Genomic DNA, 27,133 nt, shown 5'->3' with positions numbered 1-27,133 from the left:
GCGAAAAAATAACTCTTAAAAAGAGTGAAATCTATTGCGGGTGCATTCATTCTTTCTGAGTGCTAGCTTTATCGAAAAAAGACGCTTTACGAAAAAACCAAGACTAAAACTTTTCTTTATTCGCGTGAAATTCGGAAACACTCCGTTGATGAGCGAAATATAAAAACATTCTTTAAAAGAAGGACTCAAAAACATTTTCATTGGTTCGATTCTGTCACGTGATTTTGTTTAGGGAGAATCTTCTATCCCTCCACGTTAGGCTTACCCAACGTTGGTCGCGAGTAACAAGTGGATGTCGCATTCTAAATGTCTTCATTTAATGAATTTAAACAATATTTGTTGCCGAATGAGGTTTCTGAAGAAAGTGCACAAAAGCTGCATGGTAAGTGCGAAGAATTTTCTTTTTTATTAAAACTTGTAACTGTTAATATTTCTTGAACTGCTCGTATATCATTACAAATCATCCACGTGCAATCTTACGGCGAACTTTTTGTAACTTTTTCTTCCAAATGAATGAAACTTTCATCAACAATTTTATTTCGATCATCGAATCAAAAATATGACATTTGAAACAGTCGTTACCATCTTTGGTGTGTGTGTACTGTATATATATTTTAGGCAGGTGTTACAGATCCGACCATGCGCAAATCTATAGGTCGGATACCGAATCCGCTCCCGATGGTCAGAGCTCCAACCACTGCGTATATTTTAAATTAATCCAACATTGTTTTTGTGTATAATAAACTTTAAAGAGTATCATAAACTTTGTATAATACACTCATTCATATGTGTAACGGGCCATTCATTAATTCAGGGTCCTGAGGGGTAGGGGGTGGAAAATTCTCTACATACCCTTGCTTGAAGAGGGGGAGGGGGGGGGTAGATCCATTCTTACGTAATATTTTCCAAGCCGATATTTTATATTAGAAATCCGCGGTCAAGTGGTTTGGCAAATATTATATTTCATTTGCTTCAGGAAGGTAAAAGTATGTATTATAGGATGAGCTGTTTTTTACTTTTGTTTCAAAGAATGAAACGTGTAAAATATAATAAAAGAATCGCACTGTGTTTTGCATGTCTTATTTTTAATTATTATCTCATCATATAAAAAAATTATTTGTCAAAAAACATTCGGTCTAGATTCCTTAAAAAAAATTAAAAAAAAAAATGATAGTTAATTTAAGAACGATCCCAGTGATGTAATATTTGTTATTTTATTATTGTGAAGAAAAAAAGAATCTTACCTAAGATGGGGGGGGGGAGTCTTACATACCCTTACATAGGGGGAAGGGAAGGTCAAAAATTGCCAAAATTGTCCTTACGTAATTAATGAATGGCCTCGAAGAAACAAAATTGAATTCAAACGTATCTTGTCACAATTTATGAGTGACTTTTTAAATTAATTTGAACTGATGTAACTTTTAAAACATTATTAATGTTAAAAGGCACACCGAGAATATCAATATAGAGTTTCAAAATTTTAAATCTATTTATTTGGAACTGTGTGGGTTTTTTAGTTTTATTTCAATCTTTAGATTCGGAAATGTACGTAATATTGCACGTGGGTGATTTGTAACGATGTACCAGTAGTTCAAGAAATATTACCAGTTAAAGTTTTAATAAAAAAGAAAATTCTTCGTATTTGCCATACAGTTCTTGTGCATCCTCTTCGGAAACACTAAAAACATTTTTTTTTCATTTTTTTAATTAAAAAACTAATTTTTTTTCAAATGAAATAAGTTTTAAAAACAGTTTTAAATTCAAATACACAGCATAAGCACATGAAAACACGTTTAAAAAACAATTTCACCAAAGGAGAGTGAAATGATTTTACCTATTTTATTCTAAAAAAAGAGTGAAATAGCGGATTTCCAAAACAGAAAGCAACCACTCATTTAGGATATTAATTTAGTCTTAAAAAGAGTGAAAAACACTTATCAAAAGGGAGTGAAATAAGCTTATCCAAAAGGAGTGAAAATAAATTCTCCGCAAAAGGAATGAAATTCACTCCTATAAGGAAAGTGCGTTTTCGACACTGGAAAGGAGTGAAAATTTACTCAGTCTGAGTTAAAATCGCTGGAATTTTTTAAGAGAGTAGTATAATTACCCAAGTTAGTTTAGAATAAAATTAAAGAGAGAAATTAGGCGAAGAAGTAGAACAAGCATAGAACAAATTTAAGGTATTGAAGTCCCAGGTTTTAATTAGCAGTTGCGTTGCCCCTCTTTAAAATAATGAAACCTTGGTAAAATCTGTTAGTCATTCAAAGCGCTCTTTGTTATATCTTCACAAAAGAAAACTTCTGCTGTAAACATTTTTCTGGCATGAAATTTGTTAAACAGATACTCCTAGTTCTTCATGTATTACATTTGAATAAATGTACTACATCATCGATACAGAAATATTTCTAAATATCACAGCTTAATGCTAATTTCAAAGCTATCACCATCCGACTTGCACAGTCATGTTGTAAAGAGTTATATTTGAGTAATACTTTTTTTTTTTTAATTTAGAGTCTGTAGCAGGTGTTAAGCAATAACTCTTAAGTTAGATGCATTGAAATTGAAAACTAGAAGTATTTAGTAACTGTCAAGATTCAAGCAGTAAAACATTGGAAATAGCCTGTCAATGTGGCTGAAATTTATTATTCACATGAGAAAGGAATAAAATATTCAGCGCACTAGATATAGTTTTATTTTATGAAATACATGAAAAACTTTAATATAATTTAAAATATCTTTTAAAACTTTATAAATGAACTTTTCTAGTATTTTAAATACTATTTTACAATTTTAACTGCTATTTTTATTTTCAATGAGAAATAATTTATAATTACAGCAATTTATTGTAAATGTAACATCAGTCACAAAATCTTTGTATTATGAGTCACGGGTGTTAAATAATTTTTATACTTTTAGTTTTTAAGTTATTTCAATAAAACAAAGTGTTTTGATCAAGTTTAAAATCTCTATTTCAAGAGGGAGAAATCTGTTTAGATTTTACGTTATTAGTTTGGAGAGAATTTCAAATTATATATAAGTCACTTTTCTCAATGTCTCTTCTGCGTAACATCAGTTACGTTTTTTTATTCCCCTTAATTTCATACAAAATTCTTTCCTCAAGTCTGAAAACAAGTGTGGGGCAGTGATGTACCATATCATAATATTTTAGATCAATTTCAGAAGAAACAAAATTTAATTTCAAGACATTGCTGAATTTAAAAGTTAAAAATAAAGTCAAATTTTAACGTCAGTCACCGTGGACAGACTCATTATTATCTTTAAAAAAGTAAGATGCATAAATACTTGTTACTTAACGATATGATGTAATATTTATATAAAGAAAATAATTTTTGATGTAGCAAAAATTTAAATCATGTAGTTCGAATATTATGTATCACAATATTTGAGTGAAAGGAACATTTTAAACAGAACTTTAAAAGACGCACAAAACAAGGGGGAAAAACAACTCCCAGCAGGAGGTTCTACCCAAAGGTTGTAAACTGCATACACAAAAACTGAGAAATACAAGTAAACGATTGTGTGTGCGGCGACTATATGCCATAAAATCCAAAACTAAAGAGACTTTTTTTTTGTCATATTTATTTTGCTTTGAGCTGAGAAGCCCGGCTCTGGGAAGACATTTGAAGGATTTCCCAAGCAAGTGACATACGCGAGCTTTAAGTGTTCCAACCACACAAGCGATATGGAAGTAGAATGTAAAACAGCAGTTTAGGGTGGAGGATTTTTTTTTAGGAGTCGGGAATTGTGTATTCCTTGCACGCGCGTCCGTATGTCACGCAAGTCCAGAAGTGGCAGTCTGTTTTTGGTGGGTTAAAAGCAAGGGACGTTTTATGAGTGGTGTCAGAATATGCAACCTCAGATGGAACCTTTTCTCCTAGATTGGAATCCTGGCAATACCACTCATCAAAAATGGAAGATATGAATGTCTCACATCTCTGTCTTTCAGGATCTCATATAATATTAATATTTTAGATATTTTGTAGTTATTTGAGAAGTTTCATAAATGGCGTATTAACAGTTGACAACTGTGAAGGCTCTGTTTTGAATTCTTTAAAACAAGCTTTTAGTAAGTGCGAAATATTATACAATGGATATGTCCGATATTAGGCTATGGCTGTTTTACAAGCAAAAGTTATTCATCGATATTGAAACTTAAAGAAGTCATGGGAATGTTAAATCCTGGAAGAAAAAAAAATCCCCTTCAGGGCATTTTTTCATTTTGAATGTATTAAAGAAATCCAGTTTCATCAGTTTAAAGCTGTTACAGACATACTCCTTTTTTGTAAAGTAACATAGTTTTCTCTTTCAGGATATCAGACTTTACCTGTCAGCCATTAGAAGAGTTTTTGACAGTAGGCTTCTCTGGTGATTAGTGCCACACTTTTTGGTACCAGAGATGCCCCGATAGAAGGTCACTGTGACTTCCCAAAAATTTCTTTATTCGACAATTTTGTCTACGATTTGGCAAAAATATTATCATTGGAAAAAGTTTTAGTCCTATTCGACAAAATTATTATCATTCGGGGAAATCTTTAGAATCATTAGGTAAAATTATCATCATTCGACAATTTTGTCTACGATTCGACAAAAATATTATCATTTGGCAAAAATTGTAGTTCTATTTGACAAAATTATTATCATTCGGCGACATCTGGAGAACCATTAGGTAAAATTATCATCATTCGGCAAGTTCGGGGCTTCCCTGTTATTACATTAGTATTCAGCGAGAAAAACGAGGAGAAGAAATAAGCAATGTCATTAAAATTTAAGTACGTATTATTAAAATAATTAAAAAATATATGCATATTCGTAATGAAGTGTGAGACAATCATCTCCTTTAGGGTTCAAAATTTTGCTGAGCTCAGATGTGAGAGAGGCAAAACAATTAAAGAGATTTTACAACCACTTTTTGAAAAACTGTTATTTTGCCATTTGTTGCTGTTGTTCCAAAGTACAGATATCTCATTGAGGGTGAATCTTTATGAGTTTCTACTGAATCAAACCCTCTCACCTCAATACAATAAACATAATTCAACGACAAGGAATTTTCTGCTTCATTTATTTTTCTCCCCCTTCTCATTTTGTCTAGAACTTCAAAAACAATCCTCTCTTTTCTAGGCTCGATTTTTATGACACAAAGCTTTACAACAACAGCAAGAATTGCTCCATGTCAATTCTAATGTCATGCCTTTACAAAATAAAAAGAATGAACCGTACTTCAGCTGGCTAGAGTACAAGAGTTAGCAGAAGAAATGGGGAGGGCAAACCGCAGAAAATGAAAATGCTAAATAAAATAGTATTGGAATTCAACTAAATAGTAATCACATAAGTTTTAAATAGCATAAAAAGTGAAAAGGTTTTTCTGTTACACAACTAGCAAACATCACGAATTTCTTTCCTGCAGTATGACCGCCATTAGTATAAAATACTATCAACAATACAAAAAATAAAACGATTTCTTCATGTACGTGTAATTTTTACACTATATCCTCGACACATATATATTATTGCAGTATACCCTTGTGAGTTTCTAATGAACCAAACCCTTTCAATTCAACACAATAAGCGTAATTCAATGTCTTGCGACAAGGATGTTTTTTCCAACCCACTTCTCATTTTGTCTAGGACTTAAAAAATAATTTGCTCTTTCCTAGACTCGCTTAATTTTTTTGACACAAAGCTTTACAACAGTAGTAAAAAAAAGCTCCATGTCAATTCTAATGTCATGCCCCTTTACAAAAAAAAAAAAACATACTTCAACTAGCAAGAGTACAACAGTTAGCAGAAGAAGTGGGGATCCGCAGAAAATGAAAATACGAAATAGAATAAAAATTCAACAAAACAGTAATCTGAAAACTTTCAATTAGCATCCAAAACAAGAATTTTCTATTCCACAACAAGCAAACACTGCGAATCGCTTTCCTGTAGCATGACCGCCAAAAGTGTAAAACACTATCAACAAAATAAAAAGAATTTAATTTCATCATGTACCGTGTGTGTAATTTTTAAACAATATCCTCTACACATGTATATCATTGCGGTGTATCTTTGTGAGTTTCTATTGAACCAACCCCTTCCAACTCAAAGCGCAATTCAATGTCTTGCGACACGGAATTTTCCTTTTTTTTTTTTTCTCTCACTTCTCATTTTGGCTAGGACTTCAAAAATAATCCGCTCTTTGCTATACTAGCTTTATTTTTATGACACAAAGCTTTACAACAGTGGCAAAAAAGCTCCATGTCAATTCTAATGTCATCTCAACAAACCTTTAGAAAATGAAAAGAATGAACCGCACTTCAGCTGGCAAGAATACAACAGTTAGCAGAAGTGGGGAGGGCAAACCGCAGAAAATGGAAAAACTAAATAGTAATCAAATTCAGTTCACGACCGAAAAATCATTACGGGGCCATAACCTCCCCTTCGAAGAAAAAAAAAGATGGAAGTAAAAATCCGATATAGATTAAAGCGACGAGGAAAAAAATTATATAGAGGAGGAGGTTTTAAAAGGGAGAAAAAATGTGAAGAAGAAAAAAAATAGAATTGGGAAATAAATATCAAGTAGAGAACTGTGATATTAGAAGTGTCGAGACTTTTGACTTTTAGAGTTCACATTAACGATTGCGAAGGGTTGTAAATGCGAATTCCGCTGGTTTAACTTTCTTTTTTAACTCCCTGTTTTATTTATTTATTTATTTATTTCATTTTTTTGGTGATTCGAAGGGAGGGCGGATACTGACAATTATGTCGCGAACAAAAACGGGAACGTTTTATGGAGAAGGGGGCATTCCAAAATTCAATGGAGCGAATGGAAGAATTGATGTGAAGCTTTATATATAATTTTTTGTTTCGAGTTATCCTTTTAACTTCATTTAATTTAAATAATGCAGCTATTTATAACGTGCTGCAATTTTATCGTTCCAAACTAACATTTGTGCGGAAGAACACGTCTATGCAGCTTAAAATATAATTCAAATAAATATTTATCTGAAATAAGGTTAATGCATTGCATGTGATGATAGAAACTAGATTAATATGGTTACTTTGAGACCAAAATATTTTATTTTTGTAATTATAAATTCAAAAAGATCATCATAACAGACGAACATGAATTACCAAGTTTTTGAATTTTTTTTTAAATTTATAGTTACAAAAATAAAATATTTTTCCCAGCGTAACCATACTTCTCTAGTTTTTGTCATCGCATGCGATGTAAAACCACATTTCAGGTAAATATTCAACGCTATTTTAAAGCTACATGAACATTTTCCTCCGTATAAATGTCAATCTGTTGCTATGGAATTGCCTTGCAAAATCATTTAAATCTTTTCATTCCCGTTTATGAGAAAAATCTTCGCTTAATTTTTTTTTTCTTAAATTTTTTTAGCGTCTTGTGCTTATCAATATTTTGTTATTTTATAGAAATGGGAGAGCATAAGAGCATCAAAAAACATAGCTTAGCAAAGAATTAAGATGTCTTTGTTTTCTTTACTAGTAAAGAGCCGTTATTTCTCTTTCATTTCTTCGTGGTTATGACCGTAAAATTTTCTAGGTCACCTCGATTAGTGAAGAAAGAACAAAAATATACTGCATAAGCAATCGGCATTGGTAATAATATTTAAAAACATAGTATGAAGTAATTTCAGCAAGGATTTTTTTTTTCACTTAAACCATGATGCAAATAAAGACCTCGGGCGATTTTGACGACTGTTCGTTACATTTCCGCAGCTAATTTGATAAAATTTGAAAATAAATAAATAAAATAAACCCAATATGATTCAAATTAGAGCATGCATGCAAGTATGAAAACAGAGGCTGACATGAAATCTGCCGCCTCGTCTCTCTTTTTTTGAAAGAAATAAGGGAGCGGGAGCAAAACTTTTGAACTTAGAACACTCAGTTGATTTTTTAAGCTATTTTATATTATGGTTTTTATTTGAATTCAAAGTCCAATTTTGTTATAGGAAAGGGTATTGAGAGATAGTCTTTAAAAATGTGCTTCATTTTCATTCAATGGAGGAAAATAAACATTACTTGAGTAAAAGATGCTACAGAAACTAAAAAGTTTGTTTTTAAGAATTTAATATGTAAAAAAATGTAAAATTTGCGATTTTAAAGTGAATTGACAACTAACGGCAGCTCTTGAAAAGGATGAAGTTTTCCTAACTCTGGCACAGACTGCATGGAAGAGATAAAAGTCTCTCTTGATACTTATCACATGCTTATAACATTAACGCAGCCTAAATTCGGGGAAAGGGGTCATAACAATACTAGCATGTTACAAAATAGAATATCATGATTTGAAATACGTCAAAACACTTCGCGTTTAAAATTTAAGGTTAACACTTTGTATTTAAAATTTCTAATTTTGTTTGATTTAGAAAAACCAACACACCTTTCTGAATTTTGCAATTTATCTAAATAACTAAAAATCTTCTGTGAAATTTCTAATGCGAGCAGTTTTTAGGGCTTAGGCATCTTTTTAATTTTAATAATTACAAATGCGTTAGAATGACTTACGTTGACCTAGACTAATTGCAGAGTGCTTTAAAAATTGTTCTGACAGTTGGGATTCTTTACTTCAAGTTCATTGAAACAAGAGAACAATCATAGAAATTTCTAATATTACGACTGTAAATATTTTTTAGTACCTCAAACACTAATCGCTACTTCGAAGAAAACTCATTTTACCCTACCTTGGCAGGTCAGATTAAAAACCAAAAATAACGTGTGCTGTTCCCAGAGCTTTATTTTCATGGGAGCTCACGGAAGCTAAAATCATAGCACAGCTGTCCGTTTGAGGAAATGAACATATTCTTGCTGTATGCTTGCAAGCTCAAACATTCCGGAACTGAAAAATTTGATTCCTCTTTCTTCATACAGGGAAAAGCTCAGCTTCCCCTACTTATTTATTTATTTTTTCTTAAATATTCAACTCAAAAAAAAAAAAAATAATAATAATAATGATAATAATAATAATTTCACATCAAGCAGTAAGTTACCGTCATTAGTTTGTTGGAACTCTCAGCTTCAATTAAGCACTCTAAACTCAACATCTGCATCCATCTCGGCTATTAAATATTCCAGACTGATGATTCTACAGTAAGGACAAAACTGCAGCCTCTGGATGCCTTAGCCGAGCTGTCGAAAATTTGCATGCACTTCTGCCTCAGCCATGACTTAAAGACAGTAACTTACTGCATATTACAGAAGCTTTGCCGCACCATTGCTGCGGAGTCTCGCTGACGTGCTAAATCTGTCTTAGCTACCAGTTTATTGCCATGCTGAGCTTCAATGAGATGACATCTGCCTCCTGCTCGTTTTTTGACTATTCCAGACTGAAGAATTCATAACAAGGACGAAACTGCAATCTTCGGATGTCATAATCGAGCTGTTGGTATTTTACATGAAATTTCATATTATTTATGTTCATTATTTGATCTGAAGACTAATGGGCTCTTGCACTTTTTTTTTGTCAGAAATTAAGCCCTAGCAGTGGTGTTCCATTGATCCCAACCCGATTAGCTAAAGATTTGCTACAAGCCAAAATGTATTCAGATAGAATCATATTACTAAAAACATTTCTCATTTTGGAGACGGCCCCTCAAGACATCCAACATTCCACACTGAATGCCGCGTCAAGCCGAGAGAGAGACCCTTACCTAAACAAAACCTCAGAACTGACAACTGGAGAGGAGAATAAAAACGGGATAAATTTTTCCAGGAAAAGGATTCTCCATTCAAATGCCTTCCTTAAAATCCCAGAAGAGCAGCTAGAATGAAATTAAATTCCTTTATTAAATAAACTTGCGCTGAATTTTAGGTTTGGCGCCGTAGAGTGGAAAAAAACGACAATTTCTAGTGATTAATTCAGAAGCTTATGAAATATTCTCTCTCCGTAAGCCCCAGTCGACCTCTGAACGGATAAATTTATGAACGCGAATAATTTAGCTTCGATTCGATGCATGTAGATAGTTCTATTCGTAGTGTAAGACAAAGGAATAAGCAGCGGATATTGTTCCGAAGTGACATAAATTAAATTGCTTCTAATATTGTATTCGATATGCACTGCAAAACGATTAACGAGAGTGTAGTATTGCATGCTCTGTCTCAATACTACGTAGTAAATAAGTGCTCATTCAAAAAAAAAAATTAGTTTTCTTCGGTTTTTTTTTTTTTTAATTTTTGTTTTATGCATTTATTTTTTTATTAGAAAAGAACCCGTCATGGTATGACGGGCACAAATTGCCTTTTTATCAAAAATATCGGCCGTCAAATTTGATGTGTTCAAAAAAATATATTTACCTCAAAGTCAGATTAACATCAGAATTTTGCCCATCTGGCAGGAAAGCGCAGACGATATTTAAAATATAAAAAAAACGAAACGAAACCTATTATTGTTTTTGAACACATAAAAAAGTCTTTCCTTTTTTTCATCAAATAACTATGATTACGAAACAGAGGATATTTTATTAAGAGAGATGACCTTCACTTTTTTTTTCTTTGAGAATCTAATTTTACAATTTCAAAGCAGACGATAATTTGAATTGTTGGTAACGTCAAGAGCGTTACTCGATCAATTATATATATATATATATATATATATATATATATATATATATATGTATATATATATATATATATATATATATATATATATATATATATATATATATATATATATATATATATATATATATATATATATATATATATATATATATATATATATATATATATATATATATATATATATATATATATATATATATATATGAAGATTCTATTTTATAGAGAAGGAAGTAATGTATGATTGTTATTTTAATAATTTTGACAATGACGTTCCATTACATCAAGTGCACTCCGATGCGAGGTTACTGTGACCTGCAAAAAATTCCTCATTCGGCAAATTTTGTCTGACGGTTCGATAAAATTATCATCTTTCAGCGAAATTTGGAGTTCCATTCGGCTAGTTGAAAATTGCCTCCATTTCAAACATCGGGGGCGCGCCTGGATGTCACTGGTTCTATTCGCAGAATAGAAAAAGGAATAATTAGAGGAAATTGCTTCATAATTATATACATTTAATTGCTTCAAATATTGTACTCGATATACACTGCAAAAGCTGCTAAAGATTAAAGCGAGTGTATAGTATCTCATACTTTAGATCATATAAAATTTTACATAATTGCACATTCTATTAAAAAAAAAACTGCTACTTCTCTTCGTTTTTCTTAAATTTTGTTCAATTATTTATTAAATTTATTTTGTGTTATTAAGAAAGAAGCACTATATCTATCATTGTTATTAATATTTTTGAAACACGCAAAATAATATTAGTATGCGTAAATATTATATTTTTACTTGTTTTTTACAAACAATTAACACATTTTATCTCAGGGTAGAATAATTCTTGTTCCAAAATTCAATATAGATCGTTTAATAGCGCAGAATTTGCAAGATGTATTCAAATAAATTGAAATACATTATTGATTTATTCTTGAAACGTTATTAAATGATTTTGAAAGATAGTACATTTTGAGAGACGATACTTAAAGACCATATTAAAACTATATATGAGACAGTGAGAAGCAAAGGGATGTAAGTGGACATTTTCAAGTTTTGAATAAAACGCTTTTAAATATAAGATCCTAGGTAGGCTTTCATTGATTTTCTTTTCTAAATCATGCTGTATAGAAGCAACTACCAGGGCTACTAGTACCATCTCTTGCTACAAGACAGAGAAGAGGTTCACGTACCATTTGTACTGGTATCTCCAAATTTTTAATTTTGCCAATTACATCCCTTTGCTTCTCACTGTCTCATATGTATTTATCTCGCTGATTAAAATCACAAGGCTCGATATTTTTTATCAATAACAACGAAGAACAGAGGATTTATAAAGACAAAATAACGTTGTAGAAGCTGATTGGGATTTCGTATTGAACAAGATATTCCATTGCATTTTAACTTTATTTCCTAAAACCACCTGTCCCTTTACCACATTCAATTTCTTAAAATCTAGTAGCAGTATATTAAGATGATTTTTAATTCTTCTCTTTAAATGGAGATTTTAGAACCCGAGTTTCAAAGTGGCGAGACTGAATTCAAATATAAAGCTATGGTAAATTTGATCGGCTCGAGACGAGCTCATATTCAGCTTGTAAAACCCGAGTTTCAGAGGCAAGACTAAGCAGCGTTTAAAAATAATCATATTCGACCGAGCGAGCATCGGCGTTTCAACCTGGAGAGACATCGGCGTCAAATCTTCCTCCAAGATACAGCGGGAAGAACTCGGGTAATGCGGAAGTGCAATTCAGCGTGAACAAGCATAACACCAGATAGAGAATCTGATGGGTGATTAACAGCATTCTAACGGCTCAGAAGGAAGAAAAACGCGCTTTACGGTACCACTTTTTTATGCGCCAAATGTATTTTGTGGCATAAAAAGGAATCGAGCTTTGGTGACTTGTTCTTCGCCTCCGGCGACAAGTTGGCGAAATTAATCGCGAGGAGTAATCGAGAATCATGGCGAAGAACTTTCAGTCCATTTGTCAACTTTTGTTTCCCGGAGACAAGTTTTTGGAATAAGTCTGATTTATGGCATTGAAGTGTTGAACGCGACTCCTGATACGATTCATTTTATTAATGAAATCTTATTCCAAATAATCTTCTTGTTGATTTAAAGCATAATTTATGGATTGTTCATTTGCAAATATTTGGGATAAATCACTTTAAGTTGGTCAAGGAGCAGCATGGAAGCATTAATTAACAATCAGTTTCAATAAGAAAATTATCCGTAGACATCAAGATATCATTGAACATTTAGGGAAAAAATAATCTTAGAGCCAATCGAATAAACAGTCACTGATACTTGTAAAAAATAAGCCAATAAACTAAGAGATACCATTTCAGAATATTAGCCTTGATTATACCATATGAATGATCATATATAGAGTTAATGGGAAGAAGTTTTATTTTTAATTTTATTTCATTTTTCAAAATATTATTTTTGCTGTTGTGACTTGTTAATTACTTAGAGTCCACACTCTTGCAGACCATCATGCCGATACATTTCGGAACACTCATTTAGTAAATTTTGCATTAATTCAGTATTTTCGTAGCTACGTAGAAAAAAAAAACATTTTAAACTAAACCTTTGACGACTTGAATCTCGCACTATACTGTTAAAAATGTTCGACTCTAATTTTACGGTACCTTACGCGACTTGAAAATAAATTGATGTCAAAACTTTGAGAGCGAAGTAAGTATTTAAAAATTTTGAAGCAACTAACTTATAACAGTAATCATAAGTCGGGAAAATACACATATATTTTTTAAATTTAAATGTGATGCGGTTTAAAATATTTCCTCGTACAGGAAGTACAGATTCAGTATATTCTGCAAAACGCACTCGAAATAGTGGCAAACTATTTTTACTTAATACCAGTGAAAAAGAAAGTCGTATTTTATTTCACTTTCTTGTTTACAATAATTCAATTATTTATTTAAAAAATAATGAAATGCTACATAATAATCAACGAAAGTTAATCAACGAAATGTCAAATCAATGATAATCAACGAAAGTTAAAATTATAAAGTAAGTTAATGAACGAAAAATTTGCATTGTTTACGTGTTAGAATTAGATGTAGCGTTAAAATATTTCATGAATATGTACATGTGGTATCGTATTTTGACCAAACAGGGAAGCTTAAACAATAGGTGTGTGTCTCATACGTATTTTATACCCATTGTTCTTTATCACTAGCAGAAAAAAATCATTCGGTCAATAATAACCTTTTTTTTTTCTCATCAGTATTTAATAAAGATTTTGATTATATGCGGTCGAAATCTGAAACGCAAAGATCATTATAATTGCAAGAACTCGCAAACATTTAATTGCTAGATTTGAATGTATAGGAGTGTTGCATTGCTATCAGAATAGGAGGGAGGTAATAAAAAATTCCTTGCTATGGGATCTTCTGAAACCTGCATACAGCTCAGTGAAATTAAAAATAAATCTACGATAGTTTAGGGAGAGTGTTTTCGTATTCTATAAATACTATAAATGTCGATGAATTTTAGGTGGAATATGTGCAGAATGTGCAGAGAATTCAGAATGGATCAATGGTAATTTCCGACAAAACGATTCTTAAGATTGCCGATTGAAGAAAAAGGTAAACCAGGGCATTAAATTGCAAAATTGGAATGAAACTTCCGTATAAATATGAATATTATAAAAATGTTACAATTTTTGCTAACTCTAGGACTCATTTTAATGCAACTTTTTTGACACCCGCAATTAATTTTTAAAAATTCTCAATAGTAGCTTTTTTTTTTTTTTTTTTGCTCGTTACTGCTGAAAGCAAAAATGACTTTCAGAAACACAAAGTTTCGTCTGTATTTTCTGAGCATAGGATTATCTTCAGACTACTCATATTGAGTTCATACTCAAAAAAAAAAAAAAAAAAATGTAAAAGATTCCTTTGCCAAAGGCACAAGCGCAGCCAGAAATCCAGAAATACCTTATGAAGGGGACTTTCGATCAAAAATACCTTTTGAAGTTTTTTTTTTTTTGATCAAAACCAGCCCTTTCATATGCATAAGCTACTGTTTTAGAATTTGCATTAATGCAAAGTTATGCTAAAACCAAAACCTCTCGGGGGTGTTTTCACCCTCAAAATCCACCCTTTGCTGCGCCCCTGGCTAAAGATAATTGAGGTTTTTTTTTGAGGGGGGGGGGAATGAAACTGTACAAAAATCTTTAAGTTTGTGAGCTATGTTTAATTTATTTAACTATCTATTATTACAAATGTATGTATAAAATTAACTGTGATCAAATGTAGAAAACACCTGAAGCGAAAAGAAAAATTATGATACTACAGCTAGATAAAATTCCTTCATTCTTGTAAATCGTAAATTTTGACTATGTTCACCAATCTGTGATTCTTTAAATTCTTGATATCATTTCTTTTTCTATTTTTCTCTAAATCAAATAAAATTACTTTATTCAAATGATTTTTTTTCTAGTTAAAATTAGAAATTAAGAATAAAATAACTTTCAGCTAAAAAATTAAGTCAAGTTTGTAAAATATAAATTGCGTTTTAAAAAAAAAAAGCTAGATAAAATAAAAGAAACCTCTGGGTATTTATTACACTACACAGACTACAGCTTGGTAAAATTCCTTCATTCTCGTAAATTATAAAATTTTGGCAAAATTCATCAAACACGACATTTTTAAATTTCATTATATATATATATATATATATATATATATATATATATATATATATATATATATATATATATATATATATATATATATATATATCTGTGTAGTCTGTGTAGTGTAATAAATACCCAGAGGTTTCTTTTATTTTATCTAGCTTTTTAAAAAAAAAAAATATATATATATATACATATATATATATATATATATATATATATATATATATATATATATATATATATATATATATATATATATATATATATATATATATATTCATTTTCTCTTCCCACTTTTCTCTGAAGCAAGCGTCATTTATTTATTAAAATGAACATCATTATCTATACAAAAAATCAGTAATCCAACGTCAGAAAGCACAAATATTTGCAAAATATTGCAGACACGTGTTTCGGTGTTACAAGGAACACCTTTTTCAGTGCAAAGAAATGTGAGCTTCTGGATGAAAAGTCATCCGAGAAAAGCAACACGGTGGAACAGGAGATAGTATAAATATCAAAAACTAGAAATTAAACAAAAACAAAAAAGATAAAATGACACCTGGAGGCAAAATTTATTATATAATTCCAACAGGAAAAAAACCGTTAAGTAATAAATTTTCCAAAAAAACCCATAAACAATGCAAAAAGTCCAAAAATGAAACCACTCTGAATAAATTAGCAAATAAATTTGCCAGCGGGAAAAACTATGTGTGAAAGCAATGTATCAAATGGAGAAATGCATTTAAGAACAAAGTGAAGGATAAACATATTGGAATTAGTTGATCACAAAACGAAATAAGAAAGCAAAAAATGAAAAAAATAAAAGTAAGAAATGTACGATGTTTACATAAAAAATAATATAAAAACTAAACCAATTTTAACAAAGGAGTCCACACAGAAGAAAAATAGGGAATTGCAGTAAGATCATTGACTAAATTAGAACGGTTCCTCAGGATGTGGAAAGATTCCCAGAAATCAAGATCCAACGAATTGGGGCATTTTTGGATAATTTGATAAGAGTTAAAGTCAAAAGAATGATTTGATTCCCAACAGTGCTGGGCAATACTGGATTTATTCAGCTGTTGTTTCCTCACATAGTTTTGATGTTCTTTTAACCGAAATTTCAAAGAACGGCGGGTCTGTCCGATGTATCCGAGTCCGCAATTGCAAACAATTTTATAGATCCCACAGCAATTAAGAGGATGAATAGGATCTTTAAGAGAAGAGAAAGAAAGTTTATTAATAGGAGAAAATACCACTTGGAATTGGAATCGCTTCAGAATCTTAGCAACCTGAAAACTAATACCAGGGAAGAAAGGCAGAACAACTAAATTCTTAGTGTTAAAAGTTCTATTAAGAGCAATATTTTGAGATTTCTTGCAAAGTTTTTTATAAATGGAATCAACTAAGGTGGGCGGATAGTTTCTATCTACAGCCACAGCTCTTAAATAGTTGAGTTCCGCATTAAGAAGCTCAGGTGAAGAGCAAATATTCATTGCACGATAAACAAATGTGTTGAAAGCTGAATACTTTTGATTAGGAGGGTGAGACGATAATCTATGTGGGGGTAATGAAACAGCAAAAGGTTTGCGATAAACTGTAGTTTCAAAACCGGACTCAGTTCGAGAAGCGAGAACATCCAGAAATGGAAGGCAATTATTCTGTTCTTTTTCACAAGAGAATTGAATATGAGGATCAATGGAATTTAAAATAGATAAAGCATCATCAATGCTTAGTTGATCGTGATTCATAAGAACAAAACAGTCATCAACATAGCGAACATAGAATTGAAACTGTAGTTTCTGAAACAACTTGAGCTCAAAGTAATGCATGTAAATATCACTAAGGATGGGGCTAAGTGGGTTTCCCATTGCCAAACCATCCGACATTGTATAAAATTTAGCATTAAAAACAAAGGAACATTGCTTTAGACAAGTTTGAGTAAGGAAAACTAAATCCTCAATTTCCTTAGAAGTAAAATGAAATTCAGACAGTTTACTCTGAAGGCATAACAATGAACCCTCGGCCAGAACGTTCGTAAATAATGAGTTCACATCAAAAGAAGCCATAAAAGAATTATTTGGAACGCAAGTCTGAATTTTTTTGACAAAATCGATAGAGTTTTTTACAGTGAATACATTATGTCTCATAAGAGGAGAAAACACAGAGACTAAATATTTTGCAAGTTTATAAGAAGCCGTACCAATATTGGAAACAATCGGCCTGAAAGGAATGCCAGCTTTATGTACCTTAGGTAAAGCATAAAATCTAGCGCAATTAGCAATAGAAGGAATAACAGAGCGTTTAACATTTAATGGAATAGACTGAACAGACTTGACAGCAGAAGAAATAGCCTTTAACTCCTTTTCACTCGGATCTTTAGAGATCTCTAAGTATGGACCAGAAGAAATCAAATCATTAGTTTTGTCAACATAAGATGATTTGTCAAGAACAACAATTTGACCACCCTTGTCAGCTTTGGTAACAACAATATCTGAATTAGAAATTAAATTCTTTACAGTACGACTAACAGTATTAGTAAAGACAGGATTGGAAATTCTAGAATTAAAGTCCACATTAGAAGCAATAAGATGCCTAACGCAATCTTTTTGATTGGATGATAAGGCACTAAATTTAAAAGCTTTCTCAATAGGAGCAATAAGCTTAGAAAAAGAAGGTTTGCTGGCCAGAGCAAAGTTATCATTGCATTTCAGAGCATTAATTTGAGAACTGCTTAAAGGAACACTTGAAATATTAACGACAACATTTTTATTTACCACTGGTAAATTTTCCGAAGGAACAACTTTCGAATTTCTACAAAGTTTAGTTAATTTCATTATCTATAGTTGAAATTGATAATAAATAGGGAAATCACTAGACTATATTTCTGGCAATAAAAATAAAGTAATAACATTCAGCAGAGAACTCCAGTCAAGCAAGTAAAATACAAATTACGCTTTAAAAAAGTGAGGTAAAATAAAAGATAACTTGGGGACATAAAAAAAAGTCACGAATTTGCCTCACGAATTCTCATCAAAAGTTAGAGTCCCAGCCCTGGACCTCTAAAATCACGAGCTTCCGGTCTCCGTGATGGAAGACCACCGAATTCGTGTTGCCAACTTAATAAAAGGAAAAAAACGAACGGAAAATATCCGAGAGTGATATGTGCTGGAATGTACGGGAGAATAATATCCGTAAGTGTGACTTACACGGGCAAAGGTAAGAAGAAGGGGAAAAAAATGAAAGGTTTTTTGTAAATTGCTTTTGTAAAAGTGCTTTTTTGTTCTCCCAAAAAAAAAAAAATGAAATGAATTACTTTTAATGATGTGACTTTTGAAGAAACGAGAATCTTGAACTAAACTTCAACAGCCATGAAAACACAAATTAGTCGTTGCACAAATAATTGAGTATGTTGATGCAATGATCAAGATTAAGGCGAAAACTTCATCTGCTGCAAATGATTTGCATCTTCTGAATTTTGCAGTTATGATTGAATAAAGAAATTGTAACTGATTTGATATTTGTTTGGAAAAATTCCCTTTTTTTTTTTTGAATGACGTTTTGATCACAGATAATTGAACTTTTCCGGTTCAGTTCTTGTTATTAAGTCGTACTTTTTTGGAACTGCAAATAAATAATAATTTTTCTTTTGAAAATTGCTTTTGTAAGTGTGCTTTTGTGTACAGTCTCAATTAAAAATACATTATTTTTCATGATACTTCCTTTTGATAAAACGAGAGTTTTGCACGAAGCTTCAACGGCCATGAAAATTTAAATTAGTAAATGCACAAACAATTGAGTAAATTTGATGCAGTGATCAAGATTAAGGGAGTAAACTTCATTTGTTGCGTATAATTTGCATCGTATAAAATTTGCAATTTTGAGAGAATAAATAATTTTTAAGAAATGAATTTTATATTTGATTTCAAACCTTTACTTTTTTATTTGACATCATGAATGACGCTTTAATCAGTCGAATGGAGCTTTTATTATTGAGTAGTACCTTCTTTGGACTGCAATTAACTATTGAAATTTTCTCTAAGTGTGCTTTTGTATACAATACATGTATAAAATATATTACTTCTCATGATACGTCTTTTTAAAGAAAGATAATTTTGCACTCAGCTTCAACGACCATGAAAATTTAATTTTGTCATTTCACAAATAATTTAGTAAGTTTTATGCAATAATCAAAGCAAAACTTCATCTATTGTGAATGATTTGCATCTTATGAATTTTGCAGTTTCGGTGGAATTATTTTTTTTTTCCCAAGCAATTAATTTGTATTTGATTTCAAAACTTCAAATTTTGATTTGACATTTTTGAACGATGTTTTAATCGATCCAGTGAACTTATTCATTTGAGGCTTCTAATATTGAAATGCATAACTACCAACAGCATATTTCAGGTAGCCCAATATATTTCATTCAACAAAAATAACTAAAATCATCTGCAGCATTTGCAACTACTAAGTTGTCAAATCCTGAATAGTAGTTTAATGGTTACTACTCTTGTCGGAGAAATTTAAGAACTAAAGTGCTCAAGTAGTAATTACTGCGAGTCCAGTTGCGTGAAGGTCTTTGCAAAGATAGCCATGTCCCGTTCTCATCCTAAAATTTGCAACGCCGCAACAAATCTAGCCAAATTACTTTGGAATGAGAATCATCCAGTTAGTTATCAAACATTCTACTTCGTTTTCCAAGAATTTCTTTTAAATAAACAATAATTTTTAATTTCAGAATTTTTTTTTTCTTTTTTGGACAAGCAGTATTTACAACTACTTTGTCTAGTTCAGAATAGTAGTTTAAGGGTTACTTCTCTTGTCCGGGAAAATTAAGTACAGTGCGCAAGTAGGAGAGTCTGCCAGTCTAACTACGGGAAGGTCCTTCCTAAGATAATCACGTCTCGATTTTATCCTAAAACTTGCTACGCCAACATACCTAGGCAAAGCATTTGGAGAAGGAAGCATCTGAGTTATTATCCAACGTTCTACTCTGTTTTTAAAGATTTTCGTCTTTTTTTTTTTTTTTTGAATAAACAACAATTTTTAATTGCAGAAAGTTTTTTTTTTCTTTTTGGTAAGACACAGTGAAACTGCTGCTTTTCGATAAATTGTGCAGTACTGGAAGATCTTTTAAGAACTCACGGGCAGAAAGAAGAAAAGACATTAGGCTGCAAAGGAAAACTTTAACATTACATGCTTTAAAACTCTAACGGCGCAGTTACAGGAATTACAGCGAGAAAATAAATTGTAAACACATCCACTTTTCGGAAACTAAGTGGTATTATGCAACCCAAGTCACGATTTATTCATAAGATAAACTGATAACTGAAAGCTGTGACATCCCAAGTACATAATGCAAATACTTTCGTTTCGCAAGAAGAAAACGTTATAAACGTTAGCATAAATTATTAAACCATTTCTCCTTATAATTTAGACAGGAATGGATTTAGTTTTCGTTTAGAGATTCAAATTTTTTGAGTTTTTTTTTTTTTTTTTTATCAAGTATTGCGATCACTTTTATACTATTTTTATTATATTATGATTGGTTATTCCTAAAATGAAAAGATTAGATTCTTTAAATTGGATTTTATTTTAAAAACGCGAATAGAATTTTTAAAAAAGCTTTTCCATTTTCCAAGGTTTCTTTCTTTTTTTTTCTTTGAGCAATCATGAATGTTTATTGTTCTCATTTGACTGTTTTAAATTCCTATGATTTTATCCCCCCCCCCCCGCCTCCCTCTGCAGCACCACCGTCGACCGGTCTCACGATGCTGCTCTTCTAGCCAAAACCGTCTCCAAGTTGCGTCACTTGCTTGCCTACACTTACACACAAACACACACGCATACATACAGACACCTACACATACACACAACTACCCACACATACACATACTCCACCACACAAACACACATACACACATACACATACCCCCCCCCCCCACACACACAGGTCTACACACACACACACACACACTCGTGATTGCAAAAAACATTCTTTGAATTCAAGATGTCAAAGTTCAATTTTTTTTAATTTGTTTCTTTTTTCTTTTTTTCGCTTTTCATGCTTAAAATTTATTTCTTATACATTGATAGGGGAGCCACCAAGTGCTTTCTACCATCAAACACATTCATTCAACTACATTTTATGTAATAACGAGTTATTGAAGGCATACATTCCAAATATATGGCCAAGAAAGTTGTTAATAAGTTTGAACTGTCAATGATAAAGTTGATTGATGCATTTGGATTTAAGATTATCTTCTATTTATAATTTAATTTGCATTGACCTTTATCTCACAATGCCTTATTTTTGATTGATGAATAAATACGAAAACTCTTCTTCTAAAAAAATATTTTGCAAAGGTTGTTGGCTGGTAAAAAATAATTTGTAAAATAAAATTGGAAAAAAAAAAAAAACTCATTTTTATTTTTATTTTTGAAACGAAATTAAAAATCTAACGCTGTGTAAAACTAAAGAAGGCTCAGGAAGATATGCTGCCTGTGTCCAATAGAAAAATATACAATTTAAATCGAATAAAACGCAAAAGAAAAGAAGCAATCAAAACGTTTGGCTAAGTCGATCAAAAATTTTGCAAACAGAAAAATGATTAAAGTATATTTTTTTAAACTTATATTCTAAACATTTATTTGGAATTTATTCTTCTTATTAATTTTTATCAGGTTTCGTATTTTTCACCGTAAGCACAGAGTTGTGTAATAAGAATGAAGTTTTTCTCTTTGTTCAACCTGACTTCTCCCAATTACAGACGATTTTTTAAATGTATGTTACTTTCATATAACCACATATATTTCAAGTAAAAGAGAGATATTAACTACAACGATCGTACGAAATGTGCCTTAATATTATGCAAGCTTTACTATAACAAATACAAAAAAGCTGCATTTTTTAAATTGCATATTATAAAGCAAGAAGGGAAAATTAGGAGTTTTCTTTCAAACATTACCTATTTTTAGCCTCAAAACACTTAAAATCAATTTTCCTTATCTCCCAAAGAATATTAATGATAAAAATTCATAAATATCATGACAGCTCGTTTGTCTTCAAGCGTTAACAAATTAGACTGAAATAATGATGTTTACCCATCCTGAAATTGAGTTAAATATGCGGAAATATGTGGTCACTTAACGCACAAGAAAAAATAGATCGCGAACCTGTCCTTAACGGGGTTTAACAACAAGGAAAAAATGCAAAACTTTTGCCATCAATTTGCCATTGGCAATGCAAGACAAACAAAATCTGAAAAGTATGCCGCATTGTGGATTCATGACCAACTGGATTTTGGGCAGCTCACTCTGAAGAAAGAAAAAGGATGAATTGAAATCGCGTATTCCACGGCAATTGGTTGAGTCACTCGTTAATAGAATTCGTTTTTTATTCCCCCAACAAACACTAAGAATAAAATAAAAATAATGTAAACTTTTTTACTGTTTTATCACTATCATACAAGGTGAGCACATATGATGAACCCAGTTTAAAAAAAAACCATACTTCGAAACTATTGCATATATTACAATAATTGATACAATAATTGATACATAAATGTATAGAGAAATATAAAAAGGTTGTTTTTTTTTTCATTTGCAAATGAGGCAGTGAGAAGCAAAGGAATGTAAGTGGACATTTTCAAGTTTTGAGTAAAACATTTTTAAAGATAAGGTCCTAGGTAGACTTTCATTGTTTTTTTTTAATCATGCTGTATAGTAGCACCTACCAGGGCTACTAGTACTATATCTTGCCACACACGACAAAAGTCTAGTCTCTAATCCGATTCGTTTCGCACGACATGTGTGCATGGGAGGTCAAAGTGACTTTCAAAAAATTTTTCCTAGTCGGCAAATTTTTTCTGGAAATTTATCATCATTCGGCAAGATTTGGAGTTCCATCCCTCAAGTTGAGAATTTTCGCCCTCCCAAAAATTTAAGTTCGGTGTTCCCCTGCAAATATGTGTCGTAAAAAGTGCCCCAAAAAATATTATTAACAATGGGAAAAGTGTTAGCGTTCAAAAAATGTGCTCAAATGAGTTCTCAAAAGTTCTTAAAAAGTGTGCTGAACGAAATAGCTGCTCTCAGAAGTGTTTTGAAAACGATTCCAAAAAAGTGTGCTTCAAAATGTTCTAAAAAAGCGGGACAAGTGTCCGAGTACAAAATGTGTTTAAAAGGTACCTGAAGATCTGCAGTGCAAGCAAAGGTTTTTAATGATACGAGATATTTTCAAAATCAGATACTTGTATTGTAATATTTTGTGGAAAAGCATTAGTGTTTTCTGTTATTATATATTGATAAGGTTCTTTGATAATCATAATGTAAATGTTAAGTTCTACTTATGTGCCTTTGCAGTATTTGTAAATTGCTTATTCAAATACTGTACCTGTCTCTAATTTCAATTTCTACGAACACTTGTGCAACGTGAACTCACATTTCTCCTGTCATCTCTACAAAGTTTATCTAAAAAAATCGTTCGCTAGCAAAAGGAAATGGAAGAGAACATTGTGAGACCCTGCATTATTATTCTTCTGTAAAAAAGGGGGGGGGGGGGAGGTAAAATCCAACTTGCTTCTGGAAACGTAAAATTTATTGTTATAAAGAAGGGTTTTTTTTTATTAATTGACTCTCCGTACAAAGAGATTATCAAATAGTAAGAAAGTTTGTTGTTTAATAAATTTCTCAAGCAATTTCAGAAGTAAATTTGAAGATAAAAGGTTTTTCTTTATGTATTGCAATTTTCAAAGTGAGTTTTCAATTTTCTTTCTTTGAAAAAAGGTATTTTCACTTAACTGTTTCAATTTGCCTTAAGTTCTCCTACTTAGACAAAAGTATGCATTGTCGGAAATTAAAATTTTCTGGTGTGAAAACATTGTGAAGAGGTAAGCGGGAGTAATTGTTTGAGGTTCAATGCATCAAACTTGTGAAAGTTACTGAAAACTGAATGTTTTCTTTCAAACGGTAAGATATTATAAAGCAATTGAAGCAGGTACACGTACGTGTATGGAATATGGTTTTTTGAGATTAAACCAAAGGTTTTTCTCAGATTAGCAATAATAAGTTGTACTTTAACTTGAAGTTCAGATGAAGTGATGAGGAAATGTTAATCACTATCTTTTTTGAAAATAAAATAGCCAAAATTGAGGAAATGAAGTCATAGTTGAATGATATCAAATCAAATGTAATAAGTGATTTTCATTAATTTTACAAAAATAACTATAAGTGAAGTTTATAACTTTTTTCAAACTTGGAAGATTGGCTAAGTTTAGGCGGAGAATTCGCATATGGATGACGCTGAAAACAACGTTACAGGATTATCTTTCTTGATCTGATAATCTTAGTCAATATCAGTAATATTTCTTTCATGATTTAGCAATGAGAAGGTTTTTTCGGTTTTGGATTGTAAGTTTTGGACCGGAGGATTGTTTTACTAAAGGCAAATTTGTGCTTTTCATTAATTTTACAAAAATAACTTTAAATGAAACAAATAACTTTTTACAAACTTGAAGATTAGCAAAGTTTAGGAGAAGAATTCGTATAAAAAGGACTAAATATGGACAACGCTAAACAGATAAAGCTAAAAGATTATATTTCTTGTCATGATCATCTTACTAGTTAGTCAATTTTACAAATATTTCACACATGATTTGGTGATAAGAATGGTTTTGTGTCAAATTCCGCTTTGGATTGTACGCTTTGGTCAGGAGGATTGTTTTACTACTGACAAAGATCTTGATGAGACTGTTGAAAAAAAAGAAGAAAAATGTAGAAAAGGTACTTACCGGTGGTAAAAAGGACTATTGCCTTGAGGCAGCTATATTCAGCAGCGTCTACATGTAGAGCTTTCAGCTTCTCAACTTGTTCCTGGAAGATTCTGATGTGGTCCATAAATGCGACGACCCTGTCGGCCGCCATGGGCGACGCGTGAAGTCCGGCTGCAGCCAACAGGGGCGCCACGTGCAGGGGCATCGAACACTGCGAAGCGTTCAGCACGAAAAGTTCGCTCCAGACTAGCCGTAGAAGCGCCACCTGGTCGGTCACCTGAAGTTCAGGAAAGTAAGGGATATTGCGGGACCACTCCACAGCACTGAAGAGCAGCCTCGCTGCAAGTTCACAAATGTTGTCGATGCCCATGATGTTGTTGGGTTGCATGCACTGTGCGTAGCGGGACGGCGGGTAGGGCTCGGCCCGCAGCAGCAGAGATATGAAGCTCGAGAGGAAGGAGTGACCGTTGGTCAGGGGGTCGCCGTTGGTCAGCGGGATCTGTCCGGCAAGGCCGTGCTGGTTCGGGGGGACCCGCCCCCTCTGGACCGCTGTGGGACAGAGAAGACATCGGGTTGTAGTGAGCCGGCCTGGAGAGACCTGGCACAAGTTGCAATAATAGTTCAGTGGCTGCATTCACACACAATCATATAGCAAAGATTAACGAGCTGATTGCGAACCACGCATTTCTCAACAGTGCTTAAGAATTTTATCATAGTAACACACATGCAAAAATTTGACTCAGAGCACTAAACTGAATTGCAAAAGAGCATAATTGATCAGAACCAACACTCTAAAAACAACAATTTCAAAAATGACGAAAAAGTACTGAAATTTGATCATATCGTAGAGTTAAAATAGCTCCAACTATGTGGTATTCAAATTTAAAACATTCAAATACTCAAATAAAAATGTGATCATTTTTGAGTCATTTGTGCTCATTTTTAAATATGTAATAATTGAAAAATTCAGCATTATCCGAGTTATGTACTCATTTTTGAGTATGAAATAATTCAGCACACTAGTTGAAAACATCTGTACTCATATTTGAAGCAAAAGGTTTCATGAAAATTTGAAAGCATGAATGGACTTAATTTTGAAAACTTCATTTTTCTCATTGAAGTTAACACTTATCTTGCAACATCGATTCTTTTCTAATCCACATATACAACATACTATCTTATAAATTATTTCGTTCAACCATGAAGAAAACTTATATAGTACGCAAATTTCTGATTATATTCCTTGAGGAAAGATTGCATATTTCGTAATGTACCAGAAACATTTTGGTGAATAGCATAACAAGAACGAAGAAAATTGAGACTAAAACTCAGTATTATTAGTATCAATTTAGCTAGGTTTAAAGTTTCTCTTATTTGGAATTTATTGAAAATGTAAGTAACTAATATAATTGGTAGTTAAAACTTTTAATTTTCTAACTATTTCAAAGATGAAATTTCTTTTTGATAACACATAAAATTATTGGTGTTAAAGATTCAGTATTATACTTTAATTTTATAAATGCCATTTCAGAAGCGACTTATATTAAATTGGCTAGGAAAATATTTCTGAAGAAGAAACGTACTAAGAAAAAAAAGGTAGAGTTATTAGATGCTGTAAAATTCATTTTACGAAAAAAATTAGCATGTTTAAGCTCTTTTTCAAAAAGAATCTGTGCATTCCAACAATACATCAAGAACAAAGTACAATATTGTGACTTCTTTTCTAAAAATAAGTCATGTAATATTGTTATCATGAAATCGTATCTTGGATAAGAAGACAGAATTAAAAATGTTCTTAAAATATGCAAGTTTTTAAAAATGACGGAAGTTGATGCAATCGTGCTGACCCAGTCTTCAAATCACAGTTTATCAAACAAAAGATTTAAGTATTTTTCTTAAGTAACTCTTTGCCACGTTCTCAAAGATTCGTTAACAATCTTTGGAGAATGCCAAAGGAGTTCAAAAACTAGTAGTAGAGAAGAAATTCAGTATTAAGAATTTCAGAAGATATCTATGTTTGGCATCATTAACAAAGTTGATGCCTTTCACCTCAAACATTGAAGAAATTATTTTTAATATGAACAACAACAATTCACGTGGTCGTTTTTTCGTCA

General features: G+C 31.8%; 1 protein-coding gene across 1 annotated transcript in view; it reads right to left on the bottom strand.

The window, feature by feature from the left end:
- LOC129223771 (COUP transcription factor 2-like) overlaps positions 1–27,133 on the bottom strand; it is a 92,718-nt gene that overhangs the window by 53,467 nt on the left and 12,118 nt on the right. The window contains exon 2 of the mRNA XM_054858131.1: positions 25,038–25,568. Within this exon, the coding sequence (XP_054714106.1) occupies positions 25,038–25,568 (531 nt within the window). The remainder of the gene's footprint in view (positions 1–25,037; positions 25,569–27,133) is intronic.

Source organism: Uloborus diversus, chromosome 6 (genome assembly GCF_026930045.1).
Source record: "Uloborus diversus isolate 005 chromosome 6, Udiv.v.3.1, whole genome shotgun sequence".
Lineage (NCBI taxonomy): Eukaryota > Metazoa > Arthropoda > Arachnida > Araneae > Uloboridae > Uloborus > Uloborus diversus.
This window is presented reverse-complemented; position numbering and strand designations above follow the sequence as displayed.